Here is a 10,781-nt window from a genome sequence, read left to right as displayed (position 1 = left end):
TCAAAATACAGTGCCAGAACATGATGCAGCTGAACATGCTAGTAAGGTTTGTCATGAAGCACCTGTGTTCATGTTAGGTTGGCGGCACCCCGCTACTGCTAGTGGTTCCTGGGATTAATGCCAGAGCAGCACTAGTCATCTGCTCTCCTGCACGCTGAGCGCAGGGTATTCCTGAACAGTTTGCTTCCCCCCCAAAGTAAAAAAAAAAAAAAAAGAAACAAAACAAAAAAAAAAAAAAAAAACAAAAAAAAAAAAACACAGAACAAAAAAAAACCTGATAGCTAAGGGATCTCTATACACAATCACACTACAGTAATGCTTGTTATTAAATTAACAGAAAATAAAAGACCTGGTTAATCCACACTAAAACTTTGTTTTACAATGGAAAAATACATCAGCAGCAGGAAGTAATATACATGAGCCAATGTTACTGTAATACAGAGCGTGGAGCCATGTACTGATTAAAGCTCCACACAGACCCGCACTATGAGGGCTGACAATTCTATTGCAAGCCCAGCAACTTAAGTCCACACCTGGTAAACTACCAGCTGCTTGGAAGACCTGTATTCTAAATAGACAGGTATAAGTTAGTGAAAATAGAATACATGCACCTAATAATACAGCTTGACTGAACCTGCAGTCATTTTGCCCTGCATGTTACCGTACAATGGAAGATCTACCCTTCCTACCACAGGTAGATCCATGGGATTTGTTTCTTTTTCTTTTAATGGCATTACTATACCAACATGGATATTAGTATTAAGTAAGTGCAGCACAGTCCTTTAATTAGGCCACACTGACAAGTATATAACTAGCACTTAAGTAGAATATCCAGAAGTAGTTGAAATATAACTGGAAGATACTTTCAAAAGAGTTGTGACATCATCCTAGAAACAGTAACTACTTTTTTTCTGAAGCTAATTTTCCTGAACTGAGACTTCATAGAACTAGAAATTAATTCTTTAGACAAGTCAGATGCTTAAGCTCATGATATACATACATGTTTCTCAATTATCAGATAATAGTATTTCAGATTATGGAAGCATATCTGCTCATTTCACTGATTTCATACTGAATGGCAGCAAATGTTAGGTAGGGCATAAAAACACAACTCATGAAAGACAGGTTTGACATTTCTGTTTCCAGACCTGTTCTTTGACGGCCATTTATTTCGAGATAACTGAGCACAGAATCAGTTGCGCAGTCTAATTTGGGAGCTATACAGGTGGTAACGTAACCATCTCCCCATCCAGCTCAAATTCATCAGCTCCGTCTGGTGAGAAGAGATACGTTGGAGGTTTCCATGGGGACTCTTCAAGGCAAGATGGATAGAGCTTTCCTACGGTGCACCGGAAGTCCTTCCCCAAGTCCCACAGCACGCGTTCCGATATATGCTGCCTTAGAAACCACCGATCGAGTTCCAGGTCATACTGATAGGTGGCATACTTCGCTCTCTCATTCATGTGGGTTTCTCGTATAAAGACACATAAAGAATTCGAGATGACGACGGCTCTAACGCAGGGGTCAGAATACCGCTTGGCAGGGATATTGGCTGCCATTCTCCATTCATTTTTATTCACATCATAGATTTCCACGGTTACGGAAGACCCATCTACAGTACTGCTTGGGAGCCTTATACCAGAATTGCTGGCGATATGCAGTCCTCCGATATAGAATATTTTATCGCCAAAAGCAGCAGCCGAAGCAAAACATCTACTTGTTTGCCGCATAGCCATTTCTACCCAAGCATCTGACCTGGGAAAATAGCAGTACATCAAGTTGTGTGCCATGACGTAAATGCAGTTGTGGACTGCTACTGCCGTGCTCCATTGCCATGCGCAAGGCAAGGGGCTCACCATGGTCCACTCGTCTTTCTCCGTGTCGTATCTCTCCACAGTTCTCCTGTTGAGTTCGCCACCGACGCTGTCTCCTCCAATTGCATAGATGTATCCTTCACAGCAGACCAGGGATGGCTTTATACGGACAAAGAGCATCGGTGTCTTTGGAAACCAAGTGTTTTGCTGTGCATCAAACCAGTAAAAGCAATTCACAGTTCTGAAGGCAGCCTGGAGTTTGCTGCTTTTACTGTGATTGGTTTTCGTGTTTTTCAGAGGAACTTGCCCACCTGCTATATAGATGTCATTATCGGGAGTTACAAGCGTCCCAACCTTATGCAAGTCAGCAGGAGGGTTGCAGAGTTTGTAAACTTTTTCTGCCTGGGGGCTATAACAGACAGAAGAATAAAGACTACCGGGGTTTTCAGCAGCAGCTTCAATGAATATCATCATCTCCTCTTTTGTCATACCAAGTCTGGGCTTGAAAAACTTGGGCATGGACTTGTACAGTCCTTGCACCACCACTGATTTATCATTAGGTGGCAAGCCCTGGAACCAGGCTCTCTGTGTTACTTCTGAAAGTGCATCGATTCGGATTTGGCTAAGGACAGAGGACAAATACTGCGATCGTGATTCTGTGTTGTACTCCAGCCATAGCATAGCAGCTTCACGAACTGTCTCCTCCTTTTCCACATTTAAATTGTCACTGCTTAAAATATCTATCAGTAGATCATGGGACAGTTGCATGAAAGCCTCCTGGTGGTACACCGCTGTGAACTTGTGCTCTACCATTCTTTTAGCACTCTGTTTTAACTCTTCGCAACTGAAGAGGTCAGCGAAACTTAATAGACGCACACAATTTTCTGCGTTAATTTTTTTGATTAAGTATTCTCTGCACCGTTGTAACACATCATCTACCTGGAATGCAAGGAAGAAACACACAAAGCATTACTGCATACAATCTATTCATTTGCATACCAGCAGCAGGTAAAAGTACCTGCGTTTAGTGTTGAACAAGAGTTTAGGCCTGGAATACTACATAGACACAAAAATAACAGCGGTGACTTACTCAACTGCTTCATACAGATCAAGTACATCACATGATTACATCTGCTGGAGAAACTAATTTTCTAAATGTCAGAAGCGCACTGTTTTACTTCCACCCTCCACAGGGACCGTCGAGCAAGGAGGGACGGGTACATGAAATGTATCTGGCAAGCAACTGCTGTCTATACCGAGCAAATGGAACAAGGATGTTTTGAAATGACTAAACAGAAAAGACTGTTTAACAACATAAAGAAAAAAAAAATGGCTCAGAGATGAGAAGCAGTTACTTCGTAGTCAAAATAAACCATTCCTACCTGTAAGAAGCAGGCAGTTTCATACAGCTGTTCTACTGTGCTGTCGCTTATTGCCAAGTTACCCGTGTATGCGTAAGTTATGATAATTTGTAAAGTGGCTGCATCCACATTCCTCAGGTGCACATGTGTTTGTTTGCTTTCACTTAGCCCACTCATGAACATGGCTCTGAGGAGAAACACACATAGTAAGACAAGGATCAACAGTAAGTACAGTAACCTTGAATAGCCACCTGTAAGTCATCAGTGATTACACTCCAAAAGGTCAACAGTCTTTTTGGTTGCCTGTTTACAGGTGTTTAGTATTTACCTTAGGCTACCATCTAGTATTTAAGATAAAGGATTTGTACAGACCATTCAAAAAGTACCATCAGTGCCTTCTGTAGAAATATTTTGCATTTATGCAAACTTTTGTGTTAATCAGCAGAGAACTCTAATGGTTTTAGAGTTTTAACAATAAAATTTAAAACTTTTTCCATGTTAGGTGACAATAACAGAGAAGAAACATCCTCCAGAAAATCCTGTTGAAATATATAGAGCTAGATTTTAGAATCTAACACAAAAGCAGCAGATTTATGCAGTGGACTGAGCTAAGTCATACCAAAAAGCGTGCTCCTCTGAGAGGAGGAGAAAGTTAGCTCAGAAAAATGGAGCAAGGACTAGCACTCTGTGAAGTATTTCTGATATACCAACTCATCATAATATGCAGTAAATTTCCAAGTTTGTAGACAAAAATCAATGACACAAAAAACTATCAGACTTGATAGGTGGCACAGGTATTTCCTTTACATCTTCCTGAAAAAAGTAGAAAGGCAATTTAAAAAAAAAAGTTATTGTTTCCATAATGCTTTATATACCTATTGCCCATTCTGGTTTTTTAACGGTAACACAGTTCAGAACTAACTGGATTCCAGCACTGTAAACTTGCCAGTTTTCTTAAAATGGGGGTCACTGATTTTAAGAGCTTTATATTAATTCAGGTTTGGTATTTATGGTTGTATTGAAAATTCAGCTCAAGGCTCTTTATATTTATTTGGGGCTTTTTAGGAAACCAGATGTGAGAGAAGTTAGAAGGGACAGTGCACCCTACCGTCCTGCCTCCAGCTGCGGAGGTGAAGGGGACACAGAGCTAACACCCCCTAAGCAAAGCCCTTCCAAGAAGCATCCGATACAAAGCCAGTGCCCCACCAGGATTCCCTCCTGCCCCATCCTCATCTCTCCATCTTCTTCGAAGCTCCTTAACTCACAGCAACTTGCATTTTAGGAGGGATCACTGACTGGCCAAGTGAGTATCAATTTGCCGTGCAGCTTTTTAAAGGGAAGCAAGGCAGTACAAGTGCCAGCAGAGACTCCTCTTCGCGGAAGGGAAGAGGTAGCTGTTAGTGAACCTGGCCCTAGCACAGGCTCACACACTGCTGAGCGGGCCGGGCCGTAGCCGGGCTCCCGCAGCACAACGTTCAAGCAGGAAGATGGAAGGTGAGCTGGCTGCACTCATACGCAATGGCTGGATCACACCAAGAGATGCTTTTCTGTTGTTCTCCCTCTCTCCCCACAGCCTCCTTCAGGGCTATCAATTTTTCATAACAAAGCTAGATTTAGGAAGCTGAGCATCTTTTTGTAAACCAAAGTAGAGAAGAAAAACAGAACATGACAAAACCACGAGCTTGATACTTCTTTTAACCAGTGCCAAAACCTCATTCCATAAATAATAAACAAACACATGTGAATAAGAGATCTGACTGCATATTCTAATGCAGCACACTGCGTGGACTCATGACAGTTTTCCAACCTTATGATTAGCCACCCACATTAAATCTGGCCACGTTTCCAGCAGCTGCTATTTTATAGACTGTTGGAACTATGTCGTCTGCACAAGCCCAGCGGCAATAATCATTATCTAGTGATCACACAACACTTGTTGCTGAAAAATTGTAGCAGACTCAGATGAAGAAATTAACACAAAAACCAGCAGCAACAAAAGCTTCTGTGAAAGTAATAAACTAATCCTCAAATAGTTCTATACAAGAAAGCAGACAAAATACAGAAAACGTTTCAGAAGAGTTCTGTATAGTGAGCCCACCTCAACGAGAAAACAGAATTTTCAAATCTTCCCTTGATCAAACAGGAAAGAAAAGTTATAATCCCTCCACAATGCACCAGGAAGGTAAAACATGCATGGATGTCACCAAGACTAGTTTCAAGCTTCAAAATTCCTTCCAGACAGGCAGATTAATTATACTTTGTTGCCAACGAAAAAATGATTAATCACTGCAGAAAATTCATGGTGCCTCATCTTCTAGGACTTGCTATGAAGGTATCTGCAAAAAGTAGTAGCACTTGACATATCTTCTTAATAAAAATTTTTGAAAAAGACAAAAACCAGGATACCTGGGAAGCAGGAGCTACTGAATTTAAAACTGAAACAGCATCTCAGTGGGGAAAACAAACAAACAAAAAACCACACACACACAATCAAAACCTGTTGCGTTGCAGCAGGACTCGCAGGCAAGAGAAGAGTTTCTGGCTTCTTTGCTCAGCAGAGAAAACCAGATGATTCAGAAAAAGCAGCAATGAGCTTGCACAGCAATCCCTACTTTTAGCACAGGCTTCTGCTAAGAAACTACAGCTAATAAACATGACAACAGAACTCCCACAGCCAAGTCTCAATAGACCCTTGTTACCCTACCTTGGGAAATAAAAAAAAAGATTAAATATTTAAAAGTTAAGTATGAAGAGTAAGAAATATACTAATTATGCTAACTCAATTAACTCCCTAAAGAAAACAGACCATCGCAAGTGTGATTTCCCCCCCCGCCCCCTTACTGTAAAAACTACAGTACCTATCCAGAGTAAGTCACAAGACGCTGGAAAATTTTACTCTTTTTGGTGTTGGCAAGTAATGATATTTAGGCTTTTTACTGACTTCACTGAGCTTTAAAACCCTCTGCAACACATTAATGGGTAAATCAATTAAGTCATATTACACTCAAAACCAGGTATGACAGATTTTCTAGAATTAACAGATCCTAGTTTGAATACTTACCTGAAATACGAGCTGCACGTTGCAAGAACCATCTTATGGCAGGGAAATTCAGTGCCCTCAACAATCAACACTATATCAGTTAGCAACTGCTGTTCATAAAAGAATTTTAACTGCTCCAGCAAGGATACAGCATACTCTGTATTTATCTGCCTCTCGTCCTGGGTAGACATGACTGTATTCCATTAATATTTCCAGGACCAGAGAGAAAAGTCAGGATCTTTTCGCCAGAGAAAGGTCAGTTGAACGTTTCTGAAGTAACCAGGGAAGAAACGGCAGGAGGTCTGTAGCCTTCACAAGTGATAGTGATTAAAAAAAGGCAGTGTTATCTTGGACTGCTGAATCAACGTTTCAGACTTTGACCTACTATTAGGTCATCATGCTTTGACTTGATGTCACAATCTGTTCAGAGACTTTCAAGAGTGTCTGCAGAGCTCCTGTTGAGATCTATGATGCAGCAAACGAATGAGTAAAAGCGAAGTCTGAGGTAGATTTCGTGGTAACATCTCGTGATCAGTGGCTGCACTTGAGCAACTGAAAGCAGGAAAATAAAATTAATTTACACATTAGCACTTTTTCGAAAACCTTTCATAGTTACCCCTTAAAAGTAATTGTCTAATGAACTTATTTCTAAGTTAGTACTTAATTACTTGCACTAAAACTCTTGTAGAGAAAAAAAATTGAACAAGTATCAAAGAGAAATGAAAAGCAGAAGAGTTTGTACATTAATTCTCATCAAGACCTAGACTCATGAACTAAGATAATTTATTTCATCAACACAGCTTCTAAGGCTGGAGAGTTAAAATGAGGTTCAGTGAGGCTTTATTCCTCTTCCAAGAATCACCCAGTTTTCCCACTGAGTATACCTGTGGATTTCCTTCAACCATTGATAAGATAGCCATTTTTTTCATTTCCATATTAAACGGCTACTTTTTCTGCTTCTGTGGGTTTTGTCTACTTAAAGCTTATCAATATCAGGCCACTAAAAATATAAATGCAGTTTCTTCAACATTCCATCATTTTCTAACTAAACTCTCAACATCATCATCAACCCATTTATTTCACCTTTGGCATTCTACTAGAGAACAAGCAGAACCGGAGTTAAGGATTAAAAAACCCTAACCACCTATATTCCCAAATGCTTATTTGATTCATCTTCTCTGTGCAGAAGGGCTTCACCTATTAAAATTTCACGTTCCATTTTTTTTTCCTTCCAAGTCATTTCCGTACAGCCAAATAAGCATGACTGTTGCACACAGGAGAAAAGAAAAGTAAGGAGATAATAGGAGCAAAGGGGTGCTGGAATAGCAGGGGTCAAAACACTTGGGAGCGGTTATAAAGCAATGATCACAGGCTACCAAAGTCTGTTTTCTTGTTTGGACATTTCTCTTCCTCTTAAAAACAGGGTCAGGTTTTATCTTATCATCCATGTGAACACAGAAACATAATTAAGAATGGGATGGTTGTGACAGTAAAATCACCATCATCAAGGACACCAGAGTACCACATCTATCAAATACTTCCAGATTTATTTAATTTTGCACTGTTCTTTTGCATTCCAGAATCGAGGAAGAACCAGGGACATGTTTGTCTAATGTCTAAGACATCACTATCATTGTAGTTTGTGATGAATGGGGAGCGCAGAAATACCTTACTTGAAACGACATACTTTAAATTCCATTCAAAAATACACAATTTGGCGTAAGATGAAGGCTGTAGAAATACCCCCCAGCCATATCAAAGCCCTGCTATTTCAACAGGGCCCTGCCTGTACTACAATGCAAAGACAGCTGTCTTTTAACATTCACTCACTTGAAACAGATATGCTTAATAAATACCACTTTAATTACTACTAATTTAGTGTCACTGTTCTTTTTCAGTGAAGAAATACACACAAACAGGAATCTCAAACTCCTAGTTTTCACTGGTGGTTTAACTGAAAACCAGTCAAATTAAGTCAAATTCAGTGTTCACTGTTTTTCAGGTGAAGCCACTTAATTAAGAAAAACAGAAAAGGCGTTAATATTTGGGGGAGGAAGAAGGAGAGACTACTATCTAGAAAAACAGATACTAGCACAAATCTGGGCCTCGGACCTTCAAGTTTCAGGTGCAGTTGACCACTGAAGTCACTAAACCACAAGTGTATCGAGGACATACAAAGATATTGCTCATCTAAAGCAATGACCTTCTGCTTCAAGTCACAGCTTCTTTTCACCAAATTAGTATGCATCCTATCTCCGCATCACTGACCACTATCCTGGTTATCTGGTAACTGCTTAACATGCAACCTAATCCACTGACAGATTTTGCACCGAGCTGTAAATGGCTGCAGAGACACGCAGACTTCCTAAGTGTGTTAGGCCCACAGAAATAAATAGCTCGTGGCTCTGCTGGTATCCCGGGTCTCTCTACAGCATTGTTTTTCCTGGCTTAGGAGTAAAGTTTCAACAACAATACAAGCTGGTGGATTAAGCTCTGTTTGGGAAAAGCATCAGTAGTACTAAGCTTCAGCAAAAGAAGTCATTGATAGCATAACTTCCTATTCTGATGTCATTTTAAAGAATATATAGATCTTCAGAAACAGGAACAAAGAGGAAAACCAATACGCACGGTTTTAGTCATTAGGTAACAGAACCAGTCAAGGATGCCATGGAGAAATTGATATACACCTGCTAGTAAGATTAAAGACATTTTTGGCAGCATGTGGCTGACAGTAACTGAAAAAGCAGACCTGTTCAACAGAAGACGAGCTGAAACTGTGAAATTAATTACTATAAATAGCTGGAACATTTGAGTATGACCCTCAGTAGCAGAAAAGATTGAGGAGGTGACAGGAGTCTTGTTGCAGAACTTTTATGCGATGTGAACCACCTACGAACTGTACGTTTACAAAGCTGGAGTCCTTGGTTTACAGCTGATCTGAAACCATCTCATTTCCGTGATGTGCTCCAGGGAGGTGCACATGGCAGGAACTTGCTACGTACATGATTCCTGTTTTCCACATCCATACTGGGTTTTGCTGCCAATGATAATCATTTGCTAGAGAACAAAATTCTGTATTTGTCACATCCCATTCCCTTGTACTGGAAGCACACTAAATACTCCTCAGGAGAACAACTAATACATCAAGGATCTCTGAATTTCTGGGGTAAAATAACAAGTGAATCTGTTCAAAATATTAGGGTAAGTGGTGTGGGAACATCATTTTGTGCCTAGAAAGTCATCCAAGGCTACCTACCACTCTCACGCCTCTCTGAAGAGGTCAAGACAATTTTAAAGGAGATACTCTCCTCACTTTAGAGGCTGAAAAGCTGAGGCACTGAAATAAGCATCAGCTTGTCCAAAGCCACATACTTGCCAAAGGAGAACTGCAAGAGGCTCAGTTCTCCCCACTCCCAATCTCTCTCTTGCTGCGCTGTGCTCGGTCAGCATACAGATCTCGGATCTCAGAAAACTGAAAAGCTATAAACTTGAAACGATGTCTACAGATGCACGCCGGGCTCCTGTAGTTCTCGTAACTACACAGCAGTGGACATTTCTGGAAAGACCTATGGCTGAACTTAGCTTAATATCCTGAACTGAAATTCTGATAGAATAAAAATAATCCCTGGGTACAAGTTCTGTGAATAAGACTTTCCCCTTCAATGATGTCACCACCGTTTTGTTCCGGGTAACTTCTTGGAAGTCAGCTGTCTAAAACAGGACTGGCAGGTAGCTGCTGGAAGGCCACAGCGGGAGTGGACTGCCAACTAAACCAAAACGCTACCGGTGATCCCAAGGAACTCCCTATCAAGCTGGAGAGCAACATTAAGTAACAGGTTGGTAAGAGGGCTTGTTTTTAAGTAATTATTCCTTTTAGCTTAATGAGGTGGCTTTTAACACTTGTTCATGTACTTCAAATCTAAATGACAGCATTCCAAAAATTAGTCATCAAATGTTAATGAGTTATGAGACAGGCTATTAATTGCCTTCCTTGAATCTGTTTATCTTCTGAGGTCAGGCAAAGCTTGATAGAGATACATACTGTACTACATATATGGAAGTGTTAACGCTATACTTCAGTGTATAGCATGGAATAAGTTTATTGACTATTTCAAATTTAATTAGTAGGGAAAAGTATAAGGTATATAGATATAATATTCTTCAACTGGACTAGCTCAAAAGAAAATTTGCTTTATTTTTTCCAAATTACAAGGGCGAAACAGATACATAGATATGCAATTTTTTTGTTGTTTTTTTAGATATTTTGATACTAGGAAAAGAAATAAGTTCTTCTGAAAATCCCATTAAGAAGTCTGCCAGGTTAGACGCCTAACTTCCAACAAAATTCTGGGAAACACTTAAAGATCTATGAAAGTTTCACAGGTTCCTATCTGCATCTAAATACCTCTCGAATTCTAACTTCACCAGCTACAATTCACACTTCAATAAACCTTCAAGAAAAAGAAACAACAACCAAAACTTATTTCCCTGGACATTCAACTTATTTAATCTAGTGTTAACTAGTAAAAAAAAAGCTTTAAATACCACTTTTGTGCACTTTTAATC

General features: G+C 40.0%; 1 protein-coding gene across 1 annotated transcript; it reads right to left on the bottom strand.

The window, feature by feature from the left end:
• Positions 1–728: 728 nt before the first annotated feature.
• KBTBD2 (kelch repeat and BTB (POZ) domain containing 2) lies at positions 729–6,406 on the bottom strand. Its single transcript, XM_009698769.1, has 3 exons — positions 6,237–6,406; positions 3,197–3,362; positions 729–2,753 (listed from the first exon to the last, which is right to left on the bottom strand). The coding sequence occupies exons 1-3, from the start codon at positions 6,404–6,406 to the stop codon at positions 1,218–1,220; spliced, it is 1,872 nt and encodes a 623-aa protein (XP_009697071.1). The 3' UTR covers positions 729–1,217.
• Between the last annotated feature and the right edge of the window lie 4,375 nt (positions 6,407–10,781).

Source organism: Cariama cristata, unplaced genomic scaffold, assembly GCF_000690535.1.
Source record: "Cariama cristata isolate BGI_N322 unplaced genomic scaffold, ASM69053v1 scaffold27024, whole genome shotgun sequence".
Classification (NCBI taxonomy): domain Eukaryota; kingdom Metazoa; phylum Chordata; class Aves; order Cariamiformes; family Cariamidae; genus Cariama; species Cariama cristata.
This window is presented reverse-complemented; position numbering and strand designations above follow the sequence as displayed.

Excerpts from the sequence above, each read along its gene's own strand:
- KBTBD2 (XM_009698769.1), bottom strand. The coding sequence starts at position 6,406 with ATGTCTACCCAGGACGAGAGGCAGATAAATACAGAGTATGCTGTATCC. Across the intron at positions 3,363-6,236 it reads ACGTGCAGCTCGTATTTCAG|AGCCATGTTCATGAGTGGGC; the intron begins GTAAGTATTCAA and ends GTTTCTCCTCAG. Across the intron at positions 2,754-3,196 it reads AAACTGCCTGCTTCTTACAG|GTAGATGATGTGTTACAACG; the intron begins GTAGGAATGGTT and ends CTTGCATTCCAG.